This window comes from Laetiporus sulphureus, assembly GCF_001632365.1.
Source record: "Laetiporus sulphureus 93-53 unplaced genomic scaffold LAESUscaffold_51, whole genome shotgun sequence".
Taxonomy (NCBI): Eukaryota; Fungi; Basidiomycota; class Agaricomycetes; order Polyporales; family Laetiporaceae; genus Laetiporus; species Laetiporus sulphureus.
In genome coordinates, this window is record NW_024468560.1 from 45,413 (window position 1) to 60,116 (window position 14,704).

A 14,704-nucleotide genomic window follows, 5' to 3' on the forward strand; every position below is an offset into this window, starting at 1 on the left:
TACAAAGTACTTCAGAAGCTAGGCCCAGTCACATTTAAACTGGAACTGCCTAAGCAAATGAAGGTCCACCCAGTCTTCCATGCTAGCAAGTTGATCATGTACCATCAAGACACAATCACAAACCACGAACCCCCAAAACCCCCAGCCATAGAAATCGAAGGAGAACCAGAATTCGAAGTTGAGGAAATACTAGACTCGACGGTTGTAAGGGGAAGGGTCCAATACCTCATCAAATGGAAAGGCTATGACCATTCCGATGATACATGGGAACCCCGAACAAATCTTACCAACGCTGATGAACTTCTTCATGAATTCCACCAGCAACATCCCGATGCAGCCAAAGCACCAATCAGGGTCGTCACTTTTGGTGGAAAACGCTTCGAATTATCCTCATATGAAGTTGCACCGATCTCCACACACGGAATCAATATGTCTGACCATCCAGACGAGTTCTTCCTATATCATAAAATGACAGATCTCACCAAATCACCGAAAAAATCCTCAAATGAAGCAGCAGGATGGGATATTTATGCAGCAGAAACGCATGAAATCCCCCTGCATTCACGAGCTGTGGTAGAAACGGGAGTCGTGATTGACCCTCCCAAACATACCTATACATGAATAGCTCCACGCAGCGGACTGGCTGCATGAGGAATTGACGTGGGCGCAGGAGTCGTCGATCCGGATTACACTGGGGAACTCAAGGTCGTACTAATCAACACAACAGATTTCGTATTTTCGGTCAAGCCAGGAGATAGAATAGCCCAAATAATCTTCGAGTATTATGCAGAAGGGCTTCCCTCCCGAAGCTACCAACCGTTGCGAGCAACTAGAAGGGGTAATAAAGGTTTTGGCTCCTCGGGACAATGAGCCTTAAGAGGGGGGTAGTGTCACAGATTTTCGCCACAAAGTCCGCACGTGACTTTTCTCACACCACAGATCACGTGCTTCACCAATATCTCACGCCACTCAGCCACAGACTCGACGCGTAGAGATCAGGTGGTAGTCCACATCACATGTTATGGTCCAGACCCGTGGATGATACGGTCAGACCTGTCTATTCCAGGATACAATAGAGGCACCCATTTGGGAACAAAGGGAACAAGGACTATTGTTATGCATCGGCCTTCCGCTTCCAATTAGTTTAGCCAGAAGCCTAGATAGGTACGATGTTCACACCGGAAAACAAAAGGGAAACCAAGATAGGCACGATGTGCACATGCATTACTGCGGCAACCATCGATCTTCCCACTTATTGTTCTACTTCCGGACATCCTATTGTTTCATGTACGGCCATTTGCTTATACCCGTAGATAGGTAGCTTAGGTAAGATAGCCCACTGTACCTGTATATAAGACCAGCCATGTAGGGGATGAAACCTCAGATTGTTTCTCCTCGTCTACTACTCATAGCACTCACTGAGCTCACCAGCTCCTTCATATATCTCTCACCCTTTCCTGCATCTGCCACATCGACCAGTAAGTCAACAGGCTCTTGCGCCACATAGGGTTCAGGGGGATCAGGGCGGCACGTTTCACGTGACTGTCCCTTTTTAGTCTTTTTGATCTCTTGTCCGGTGTTACCGTGACAGACAGGAGAAAGAGTTCACCTGTCAAGCAGAGCCTTTAGCAGTCACAGGATCAGTCATTCTCAATCCATACAACACCTACTTGAAGCACGTTCACAATGGAGAAGAGCCAGAACAGTTGACCATCGCAAAAGACTCCCATGCATTGCGATCGATAGTCGCCCTTGTCGACAACAAGGAGTGAGTACAGGCAATTCTGGATCCAGGATGCCAGATTGTTGCAATGTCAGAAGAGGTCTGCCTCTCACTGGGGCTTATTTACGATCTGACAATAAAGCTCAACATGCAGTCTGCGAATGGAGAAGTCGACCAGTCACTCGGACTCATTCGCAACGTACCATTCCAAGTCAGAGATATCGTCCTCTACTTGCAAATCCATGTCATTCATGCAGCCACATACCATATTCTTTTAGGATGACCATTTGACGTGCTTACCAAGAGTGTGGTGCACAACTTCTTCGATGAGAATCAGACAGTTACAATTGTATGTCCCAACACAGGAAGAGTCACAACGATACCTACGATACCAAGAGGATCACCACGAGTCAGGGCACAGCATTTGTGATCAAAGGATCTGGGTTTTCACTAGCAGAAGATATGAGTACCGAAAGCAGCAGGATGGCATTAATCATTGATGTAAGCAGCACAAATACGCCTATTATATCAGCCTATTCCCCAGTCGTATCTTCTGATCCCGTTTTCGTTCAGTCAAGCTATTTGTGAGCCTCAGGACAGGCCCTCCACACAGTATCATCATTGTACGCCGTCAACTCAGATTTTTGACTGACCCCTCAAACCTCGACTTCGTGACTGCTACAGACAATTGTAGGTCACAATTGCGATCAAGAGTCAAGCTCGAGAGCAGGCTATGCTGTGACCAAGAAAAGGTACAAGCCAGTCGTGCTGAAAACTCGACCAGTAATCGCATCTGTACCCAAGCAATTTCGAATTGTTTGAAGAATCGTGGGAGATCCTTTGCAACACCTACCTAAGCTTCTGGAGTGGCCGGCTCCATTCTTTCTAACTGGTTGCTATGCGAAGGAACGCATGGAGGCTTTGGATGTGGTGCACCAGCTGGGATTCTTATGGCCAGAGGAGTGAGCTCTCATGCACGCATTCATGTGTCTGCACAATCAGGCATTTGCTTGGAGCGATTTCGAGTGAGGGCGATTCAAGTCACAGTATTTCTCATCGATCAATTTTCCAGTCATTCCACATCAGCCATGGGTTCAGCGGAACATTCCAATTCCACCAGGCATTTACAAGGAAGTCTGCGCGATTATCAAGAAGAAGTTGGATGCCGGAGTCTACGAGCCCTCAAACTTCTCATACCGATCACGATGGTTCTGTGTCGTAAAGAAGGACGGAAAGTCTCTGCGACTTGTTCACAGTCTCGAACCACTTAATGCCATCACAATCCAGCACTCAGGAGTTATGCTGACTCCAGAGCATCTAGCAGAGCAGTTCAGTGGTCGCACCTGTGGAGCCATGCTCGATCTATATGTTGGATACTATGAGAGACTCATAGCAGAGACATCGCACGATCTCACCACGTTCCAGATGCCTTTTGGTGCTTTGCAACTGGTCACCCTTCCGATGGGATGGACAAACTCGGTGCCGATCTTCCACGATGATGTCACTTACATTTTGCAATCAGAAATTCCTGCATTCACCGTGCCATACATCGATGATGTCCCAGTCAAAGGTCCAGTGACTAGATATCTCAATTCGGATGGAAGCTTCGAGATGATCGTAGGCAATGATGGCATTTGACAATTCATCTGGGAACACTTCCAGAATCTGAATCGCATTGTGCAGCGAATAAAGTATGCAGGAGGTACCTTCTCGGGAACGAAGTTAACATTATGTGCCGAAGAGATCACGGTCATCGGACACAGGTGTACTCCGATTGGACAATTGCCAGATGAATCACGAGTCTGGACAGTCAGAAATTGGGGCCCATGCAAGGACCTATCAGAAGTTCGAGCTTTTCTAGGCATGATCGGAGTTGCGAGGATCTTTATCAGGGACTTTGCAAAGTGAGTGCACTCGATTGTGCAGCTTACTCGGAAAGGAGTTCCATTTGAATTTGGCGAGGCACAGCTCAAAGCGATGGAAGACCTGAAGCAGGCATTATTGGAATTGCCAGCTTTGCAAGCAATCAATTACGACTCATCAGCACCAGTTATTCTTGCAGTGGACATGTCTCTGATCGCAGTCGGATATCAGTTGTGCCAAGGCGCAACTGATGGATCGAAAAAGCAGTTCTTCAGTCGGTTTGGGTCTATCATGCTCAATGATCACGAGAAGAGGTTTTCGCAACTGAAGCTCGAGCTCTACGGTCTATATCGCGCTTTGCGAGCACTCAAGGTCTATCTGATCAGTGTTCGCAATCTGATAGTCGAAGTCGATGCCAAGTACATCAAGGGCATGTTGCAGAACCCAGACATTGCCTCAAGTGCAAGCGCTAATCATTGGGTCATTGTGATTCTCATGTACCAGTTCTGACTAGTCCACATCTCAGGAGTCATGCATGGTCCAGATGAATTATCACGCCGACTGAGACAGCAAGGTGACCTGCCACCAGAGCCGATCGAGGACACCAACTTTGATGACTGGGTGGATCGCATGAACAGCTTTATGCATCAAGTACTTCCCTGAGTGCAGATTCCGAGAAATCTGCCATCGACCGAGGATGGCCAATTTTTCAGAATGGAGGAGGAGCCAGCCACGCAATCAGTTTTTGTGCTTCCAACTCAAAAGAACGATGGATCGGAAACCGTGCGAAATACTCAGGACCCGAAGGCGGTCAACTACAAGGACGTTTCAAGATCCGCACGAGCCAGACGGAATGACCATCTCATTGCTCTAATTACCAACTGGCTAGAAACATTGCAGTGACTGGAGAATTACTCGGACAAAGAGTATGATCGAATGCTCAAGTATGCAGTCCACTTCTTTAAACGCGATGGACATCTCTGGAGGAAAGATGGACAAGGATCGCACAAGCTAGTCATATTACCAGAAAATTGACTGCGGGTCCTAGCTGGAGCACATGATAAACTTGGACATCGAGGCATTTTTCCGATGTGGTCATTGATTCACGAATGCTTTTGGTGGCCGGACATTGCGGCCAACATCGCTTGGTTCGTCAAGACTTGCGTAATATGTCAAAAGTGACAGATTTGCCAGATTCTCATTCCACCGACTGTTTCGATTTCAGCCCCAATATTTGCAAAGATATATATTGACACAATGCATATGCCGCCCTCAAACAGATTCAAGTACATTGTGCAGGGTCGGTGTTCACTCACCCACTATCCTGAGTTCTGTAGAATACACCTGGAAGCTGGAAATGGCATACAAGATGCTTGACCCCAAGCACACGGCACAATCACTGTTGGATGTGCACTGCGCAATTCGCCACAACACAATGATCGCCTTCGCAGAAACTTTCAGGGCCTACACCCCCGAATCAGGATATTCTGACGAAGGTTTGATCATCAAAATTAGGGAACAACGGTCGACCCATATTCAGATGGTCATGTCAGTAACAGAGACTCTAGACCCCTCCAAGATTCCAACTACTTGGATGGATTATCTCGAATTCTGCTTAGAGATAGAAATCAAACATCTCCAGCAAATTTTGGGAAACAAGTCTACTAGACAGACCACAGCAACTTAGGTGACCACCCCCAAGGACCCTAATGCCATGGATACTAGCGCACGAATCTCCCATGAGCTTTCCTCGAAACAAGACAGATGGCTGGCAAATAAACTATGTTTATTTTGCGGAAAGCATGCCTATGAACGAGGAAAGTGATGCCCCTCCCCTAAATCAGAATACAAGGGCAAGCAGTTTCAGATGCGACCCGCTCTGAAACAAGGAAAAGGAAAGGGCAAGGTGATGAACGTGCGACAAGTCAAAGAAGAAGGTAGCTCGGACACATCACCTCAAATTGCAGCATTGAAACAAGCAATTGCTGCACTTCATGGGATGAGCACCAACTCGACTACTCCACCATCCAGCAAAGGCAAGGGCAAGGTGAAGAGCACGGACGCGGCATCAATGGCATCGGCATCTACGGTCAAGGACACCAATGTGAGAATCATCGAGCTGGATGAATTCTCAGAGGATTTTCTGTATGAAGTGTAGACAAGTCTGGCACTACACTTCAGGACAATTGTATTAGTACTGTGAGAACTAATGTACCTAGCGATCATCTATATATTGCATCCACCGGTTTTTTCTAAACATTCCATCCAATTGCCGATAAAATTCGTATCATGGGAAGTCCAGACAACGGCCTTATTGGATTCTGGAGCATCCTCCTGCTATATTGATCAGAGATTTGCTCAAAAACACGGGTTTAAGATGACACCACTAAACCGTGAAGTAAGAATCCTCAACGCAGATGCCAGTCCTAACAAGGGTGGCACAATTACTCATCACGTAGTCACAAACATCTTAATTGGGGGGGCACCAATCAACCGAGAGTTTGCTCGTCACCAACCTCGGACGCATGTCAATGATCCTTGGCATGAAATTTCTACAAGAACATAACCCCCAAGTTGACTGGGAATATAGAGAGGTCACGTTATCAAGATGCAGACACATGAAGAATCAACGAGTCAGAGTAAGTGAAGAAGAGGTCAACCTTCTATCGTAACCTCGACTCGAAGATGAAGCAATTCTCCCCGACATACACCAGGATGACAGGTGGGATCAGGAAGACAACTTCATCAACTGGATACACTTGCAAGACCAGGATCTTTGTAATATGGTGCACGACATCCTAGGCATAAGCAAGAAGGTAAAGGAGCATTTGGTAGAACAGCCAGCAGAAGAGACACAGGACAAAGAATATTGGTCTAAATTTGTCTCTCCAGAATTCCATCAATTTGAAGATGTGTTTTTGAAGAAGAGCTGGGAAAGAATTCTGACGCGTAAGCCCTATGATCACGCAATTGATCTTGTCCCAGACGCGGCAACCCCGAGACCGGCAAAGGTCTATCCTATGTCTTTATGAGAGAAGAACTCGCTCGATGAATGGATTAATGGTGACCTAGCCAAAGGCTACATTTGACCCTCCAAATCCCCGTACGCTGCTCTGGTGTTTTTCGTCAAGAAGAAAGATGGCTCCCTTAGACTTGTACAAGACTACAGGGCATTAAACAGTATCACTAAGAAGAACAAATTCCCACTCCCCCGAATCAATGATCTCATTGACGGACTCTCAAGGGCTAGTATATTTACTACGCTAGACCTGAGATGGGGGTACAACAATGTACGCTTTGCAAGGGAGATGAGGAGAAAGCAGCGTTCATTACCCATAGAGGATTATTTGAACCTACTGTAATGTACTTTGGATTCTGTAACACCCCTAGCACTTTCCAGACCATGATGAACGACATCTTAGGCAATCTCATTCGCACTGGAAAGGTGGCAGTCTACATAGATGACATCATAATCTTCATGGATAACCAGGAAGAACACAACCGTCTTACCAAAGAAGTCCTACAATGCCTCAGAGATAATGACCTATTTGTGAAACCAGAGAAGTGTCACTTTGCGACAACCTTCATTAAGTTTCTAGGTCTTATAATCTCAAAAGGGTTGATACAGATGGATTCAAAGAAGGTCGACGGTGTGCTCAAATGGCTGGTGCCCACCAAGGTAAAGCAAGTACAAGCATTCCTTGGTCTGGCAAACTTTTATCGACGATTCATCAAGGACTTCGGATCGATGACCCGACCCTTGACTCTATTAACCCGTAAGGACGCAGCATCAAAATGGGAAGAACCTCAACAAAAGGCATTCAAGGCCCTCAAGACTGCATTCACTTCCATTCTGATCTTAGCACTCCCCAACGCAGTCGTCCCTTTAGAGTAGAGACGGATGCCTTGGACTTTGCCACAGGCACGGTCCTTGAACAGTTGGGAGAAGATGAACTCTGGCATCCTGTCACCTACTACTCCAAGTCACTCAATGAACACGAGCGAAACTATGAGATTTATGACAAGGAAATGCTAGCTATCATTCAGGCATGAAGAACAACCTCACCCGGTTGAGATATGATCGGATCACCTAAATCTTACCTATTTCTGACAAGCTCAAACATTAACTAGACGCCAAGCTCGCTGGTCACTTTACCTTACCCGATTCAATTTCATTCTCCGTCACCACCCCGGAAAGACGATGATGTGCGCCAATCCTCTGTCCAGAAGGCCAGATCATGAGAAGGGGGTGAGCAATGACAATTCAGGGCAAACTTTGCTTCGACCCGAATACTTTGCCATCCACGCGATCTCAGCCACTCATTCCTCCGAAGTTGACGATGCAAAACTTCTAGAAAGAGTGAAATCGGCACTACAAGATGACGAAATGACCAAAGGTTACCAGCACCTACTAAAAACTGGAAAGCGAGAGTTCAGAAAAGACCTCCAAGAGTGGAACTTCAAGCATGGATTGCTGCTCAGAAGAGGAAAGGTTTATGTTCCAAAAGACTCTATGCTGCGGAATGAGCTGATCAAGCTGCACCACGATATCTCCACAGCCGGACACCCCGGATGATGGAAGACACAAGAACTGATCAGCAGGAATTACTGGTGGCCAGGGCTCACCATTGATGTAAAGAAGTACGTCCAAGGCTGCGTAACCTGTCAGAGAAACAAGACAAGCAAGCAAAAGCCTTATCGACTACTACAACCCAACCTGGTATCAGAGGGACCTTGGGAAATGGTTACATGTGACCTGATTACACAGTTACCACCAAGCCCAGACCACAGGGGAGAAAAGAAGACTGCCATTTTGGTAGTCATCGACAGGTTCACCAAACATGCTCACTTCTACCCAGTAGATGACACCGTGACAGCATCTCAAGTAGTGTCAATCTTTTACAATGAAGTATTCAAACTCCACAGAATCCCCAGGCAGATCATATCTGATTGAGGCACATAGTTCTCAGCCAAATTATTCCAGGAGTCCTGTCAGAAACTTCACATCAAGTCTACGATGTCTACAGCTTATCACCCCGAAACGGATGGACAGACTGAACGAGTCAACCAAATTCTAGAGCAATATCTGCGCATGTACTGCAATTATCGACAAACTGACTGGGCTACACTACTGTCCACAGCTGAATTTGTGTACAACAACCAAGCTTCAGAATCGACAGGTCTGTCCCCATTTTTCATTGAGCATGGTCGACACCCTCGAATGGCACCAGATGTACTAGAAGGGATACAACATCCATCCCTGGAAATTTATTCCATAACCATGATCAAGCACAGAAACAAGCACATGCCGCTTTGTCATTAGCAGCTGAAAGAATGAAATGGTATTTCGATCTCAAAAAGCAGAACGTCCCTTTCAAAGTAGGAGATGAAGTTCTTATTCAAGGAAAGGATCTCCATGTAAAAGTCAAAAGCCAGAAACTTGCGACTCAAAACTATGGACCATTCAAGATCCTCGAAAAAATCGGAACCGTATCATTCAAACTGCAACTACCAGCGGACATGAAGCTGCATCCAGTGTTTCATGCTTCCAAGCTTATAATGTTTCATCAAGACTCTATCCCTGGACACGTACCTCCCCCTAATCCTCCAATCATCATAGATGGAGAAGAAGAGTGGGACGTGGAAGACATCCTGGATTCAAGAGTCAGGTACAACCAGACCCAGTATCTCGTTAAATGGTTAGACTACGACCACAGCGATAATACTTGAGAACCCCTGGAAAACCTCACAAATGTCAAAGACAAAGTAGAGGAATTCCATAAGACACACCCAGATACTCCAAGAGCCAAGCCGTGCACATGCAAAGCACACAGAATCGCCTTATCTGACCACCCTGATGAATTCATGTTCTTTTTCCGCACTCATCCAAATGCCCGAGCACCTTACAAGGGATCTTCAGAAGCTGTTGGATGGGATGTCAAGGCCGTACAAGACATAGACATTCCCCTGCACTCTAGAATGCTCGTTGGCACAGGACTTGCAGTAGACCCCCCAAAATGGACATACATTCGAGTAGGCCCCCGAAGTGGGCTAGCCCTCAAAGGAATCGATGTCGCAGCAGGGGTAATCGATCCAGATTACACAGGAGAAATCAAGGTGCTTCTCATTAACATGACCAGCACAACATTCGAGGTCAGGACAGGCGATCGTGTCGCACAACTCATATGCGAACGTTACGCTCCAGGAATCATTTCTGAGGCAGACAGTTCACTCGCAAATTGAACCATATGAGGTGCCAAAGGCTTTGGCTCATCGGGACGATGAACCTTGAGAAGGGGGTGATGTCACAGTTTTTACCTGACAAGTCATTATAGGAACAAATGCTAATAGAAGCATATCATTTTTCATCATTTTGCATTGCACAATGAATCACGTGACCTAATGGGAGATAAGATAAAGGCATCTAGTCACATGACCTCAGATCTCTCTCGGCATTGTCACGTAACACCGAGCTCCTCAGCATTGCATCATATTGTGCAATCGCCATGACGCCATATTGCATGCTCTAAAGGAGCTCCGTCTCTGCAGATTATTATTAGGCAGCCAATCTGGATAATTGAGACAAGTAGTACGATTGTAGCACCGTCCAGTAGAATAGCGTGTGACTCACTTATGTAGTACTGTACAGTAGCTAGACAATCATGTATATAAGGATCAGTGAGACGAGGAGAGACCTCAGTCTTATTCTCCTTCATCCACCACTACCATCACAGAGGGGTCTTACCAGACACTCTCAGTGTGCTATACATTCCATTTGCATCCTCACCTTTGTGATAGCGCCTCTCGCATCACTAGTAAGTCTTACTCTGTGACTAGCGACTAGGTCTCCTCAGTGGGCACGTTGACTTGCCACAGCTCATCGCTGTAGGCTCTTATCAGAGACCCTTAAGGGGACTCTTGTTTGGTTGTCTATCTTTGTCATCAGCATGCCATGACACCCTTGCCGGACCAGACACATGGACCAAGGACAACACCAGATGTCACACCGGACAGACCACATTCCAGGGATGACAGTATTGAAAGTCCCCCATGTTGAGGAACTCCAGCCGTGGCCAGCAAGTGTTTGGCGAATGCGATGGAAGACTGGAGATGATCTTTTGCAGCCATAGCTTTCGAATATTTGGAAAAGCACGGACAAAGATGGACATGGGGAGGTTGCACATGGAAAGGGATAGGTAGAGTAGAGTGTGCCACTGCATATGAAAGTGGTTGTGTAATGGGGAGACAGGTGTTTTATGCATAGTCAGTGATAGAAGATTCAAAGGGGGCATGTCGGTGAAGAGCAGAGGAAAAGGAGAATGCACACTGAAGGCCATCATAAAGGACAGCTCTAGAGTGTGCACCCACACCGATAATTTGGCCACCATCATCAGAGCGGCCCCACCTATATGATGGACTTCCAGCTGTATCAAATTCAGAAGGGATGCAATTGCGTCGGCAATGTGAGGCTGTTGCCTCAGAATCCACTGGAAGTGACTGAATTGCAGACATCTTAGCATTACTGTGCAAGGATGCTCCAAGACGCCCAATATAGGAGCCAATATTGTCTCGTTGGCATCTTATAAAGCAGAAGACTCTATCTGCAGCTTGCGTACATATATCAGCCGCTGGCTGGAACTCTGCAGCAAGGCCTTGCATAGAACATTGATCTGTCGAGGGCGTTTAAGGTTGATGACACGATACGCTGATGCGCGGCGAGAGCGGCTGACCGACAGAAGCATGAGAATGACCTCGATTTTGGCAATGTTAGGCCGGCAAGGCGACAAGCCGGTCCGTGCTATTGCCACCACGGGAGTCATTCACCACGAGGCAGCGAAAATGAAGCATCGTGGGAAGGCTCAGCCATCCTGAAGCTACACTGATGCTTCTGAACGCAAGAAGGCTCGGTGGACTTAGCGGTAGCAACGGCATCAGGCAGTAGGCACCCAGAAGACTGGGGCAAAGGACTGCCATTATGGCAAAGATGCGGGAAGACTGCCCAGCCAAGTCAGCATGGATGAAACGTGTTTTGATACATGTTAACGGTCTGGTCCGGTATCTCAAACAGGAACACAATTATGTTGCAAGTTTCAGCTAATATCTTACTTGTTTCAGTCTTTCTTTTACCATACCTAGTTTAATCACCCAAGCAGGCAAACTCTCGGCGGTGGCCTGCTAGGGCGGTATATAAGCCTACCACATGTACATACCAAAACAATCGAATTGGGAGGAGCTCGAGTCTCCTAGCCCACAGCCTACTTCTCAGCACTTCGTCGCTCAGCCAGCAGCTCTTTTCTATTGCCTTAGCTACAGTCACTAGGCGCATTCTCGCAGTTTCAGCTAAGTCCCAGCACCAATCACAGTGCACTTCATCATCATTACATCATCAGGCCCAGCCCACTAAGGCTCCAACATTTCTATCTATTTACTATGTTACATAGTTTTAACTGTTTACTATATCTGTTTATTTACAGTTGGGCCTGTACATAGTAAATAGATGTATATATATAGTATAAATAGTTTTATGATATTATAGGGCTGTTGAGTGTATAATTGCTAGATTTGACAGCACAACGGTGAGCCAATTGAAAGTTATAGTGTTTAACAGAAGTCACCACTGACAGTTTATCATCATGTAGGCTCATGAACATGAGTTTCTTGTCATTTCTTGTATGACATAAGATTTTCTGGTCATTCCTGGTGCAAGTGTTGACATCGAATGCTTGTTTTCTGCTCATTGTCATGTGCTTGCTGATGCACACAGGTCCTTAAAGGCCTCAACAATCACAGAGGCTGCTCACAGTTGAGTAAAACTCCATCAAAAGATGGGACCAAAAAAACTATATAAACGTTATATAAACTGTTTATATGATATATAGATAACAATTTACTATATACTATTTATTTACACCTCAGGAGTGTAAATAGTATAAATAGTTGGAGCCTTACAGCCCACCTAGCAACCGAAGATATTCCATCACACTTCCATGCTATGTCACTCAGTTACCCCTTTCAGCCCTACGTTCCCAGGACTCCTCAGAACCTGTCTGAGGCCTCGCTCTCATTGGCTTAGCCACCGGCGCTCTGACACCCTCCGATCAGAAATGCATATACGATCAGGTCCGACCCGCCTTCTTGCGACAATATTGCATTTCCGATCAGCTCCGGGCCATTTCTAGCCTTAGACGGTGGGTTTCATCCCAAATATAGTAGTTGGCCCAAGGATCTTCGCACATCGGACTTAACTGAGCTTCCCCACCATCCTCCGATCAGCATCCCATATACGATCAGCTTCGCTCCACCTCGCTGTGATCAAAACACATTTGCGATCAAGTCCGACGGTCCCACGCTTGGAGCCCCTTCCAAATACAGCCTTTCCTTCCCACACAACCCTAGTTCCTTTCCCAAGGCTCGATATTGGCTGCCCACACCGTCATTTGCCGATCTTGCGATTGTTGGCCGCACCTGCACACTACCCCAGTCCATTACCAACCCATTACCCATCCCTATTGCCAGTAGCTTCAAGTCACTAAACCAGCTTGCAGCAAACCCTTGCCAAAGTCGTCCCCCGCATACACCCACACAGCGGACCCCGGATTAGTGTTGGAGTAGCACGAGGCCAGGAGCTCCGCGGACGCATCAACGCCCTCCCATCGCAATGGGATGGATCCATTTGTTGACGAGGGAGAAGTCACATGCCTCTCTCGTTGAGAGAAAGGAGACAACTTCTGTAAGAATATCTTTGCTGGGAGCCCTCATCGACATCTAGCTATCGTGTCAGCAAAATTTGTTTCCATTATATGAATTGTGACCAACCTCCTAGTTCTCCAAGACAAGGGACAATGAGGATGTGGACATTAACGAGTTCGAACGGGCGCCCCAACTTGGTAGCTCCACCACGATACGCGCTACGTGTGCCTTAGTCAGCATGCCTGCTCGCTCTCTCCAGTGAGCTCATCTGGTGTGTCCAAGCAGCAACGGAGAGTGAGCTGAACGGGAAGCCAACGAGGCAGATGCGGATATAGGACTGACGAACGATGACTACTTCAGGCCAAGTGCGTTATCGACCTTCCACTCGAAAGCGATGCTCACGATGATCTTGTATAGGTTCTGCTCCAGAGCTGCTCCAGAGCGCCCGGTATCGACGAGATGCGGCAGTCGGCCATCGTACCTTGACGGTACCGCTTCCTCGCAGTTACTATGATTGCATGAACTCGTCTTTATCATTGTTGGATCCAGTCCTGTATACTTGCACAGAAGACGCGTTCGCCGTTCTTGTTCAGAGTGTTAATTTATATTGATGCATTATACACATCTCTGTGTATACTGAATGTGGTGACTTAAGTTGGGGACAGTCCTGATATTTGTCTCAAGCTTCACATAGTGATAGAATACAACATGTTTCACGAAGAAGCATTAGTTCTGCACAATCTCACTTCTCACATGACCGCGCAGCCTTCATATGCTGGTGGCCATAGGCAGTCTTACATATAATTATTTGGGTGAGCAAGGTTCGGATGTAGCTGTTCTGACTGGAGCATGGACTCTCATAAGTTCGACGGTGGGATACTTGGATCAAGCTGTGTGTTTGACACTTAGTGCCCGAAGGCTGCCCTACGGGCGCTAAGTGCGGTCTGTTCATACTTCACAGAGTGAACGAACATGAACCGTCTGATTCGTCTTCGGCAGCGGTTTCGTCGACAGTGGCTGTATCAAAAAGGAGCGAGGGCTGTACAAACAGCTTATTGGCAAGGCTATCTGACTTCGGCCTATGTTTCACTGCTCACCATACTGTTCACCCTGGCATTTGCGAAGTTCTCTTTACTCCTGTCACATTCATCGACATTGCTTGTATTACATGTAATATGTCTGTTTGACATTGTCACAATTGTGGGGGCATCAATGCGTGAGTTCATGCCACCATTGTGACAGCCTATAAGTCATGACCTTACTCGGAGATAGTCCTTGCCTGCCTTCATGGCGATACCATATCTAAACTTGTGCCTCTAGTGCTCTCCAATGGATTATATACCTTAATTCTTGTTTTTCTTGGCATATTCATGTTCTTGAACACCTCGGATGCCTCGCCCTCACGGCTGCAAACCTTGACATTCATCG

The 14,704-nt window shown here is 46.7% G+C and overlaps 1 protein-coding gene across 1 annotated transcript; it reads left to right on the plus strand.

Moving 5' to 3' along the window:
* Positions 1-3,700: 3,700 nt before the first annotated feature.
* LAESUDRAFT_763057 (uncharacterized protein) lies at positions 3,701-5,744 on the plus strand (the record flags this gene model as incomplete). Its single annotated transcript, XM_040913194.1, has 2 exons — positions 3,701-4,046; positions 5,431-5,744. The coding sequence occupies 2 exons, from the start codon at positions 3,701-3,703 to the stop codon at positions 5,742-5,744; spliced, it is 660 nt and encodes a 219-aa protein (XP_040759856.1).
* Positions 5,745-14,704: the final 8,960 nt, after the last annotated feature.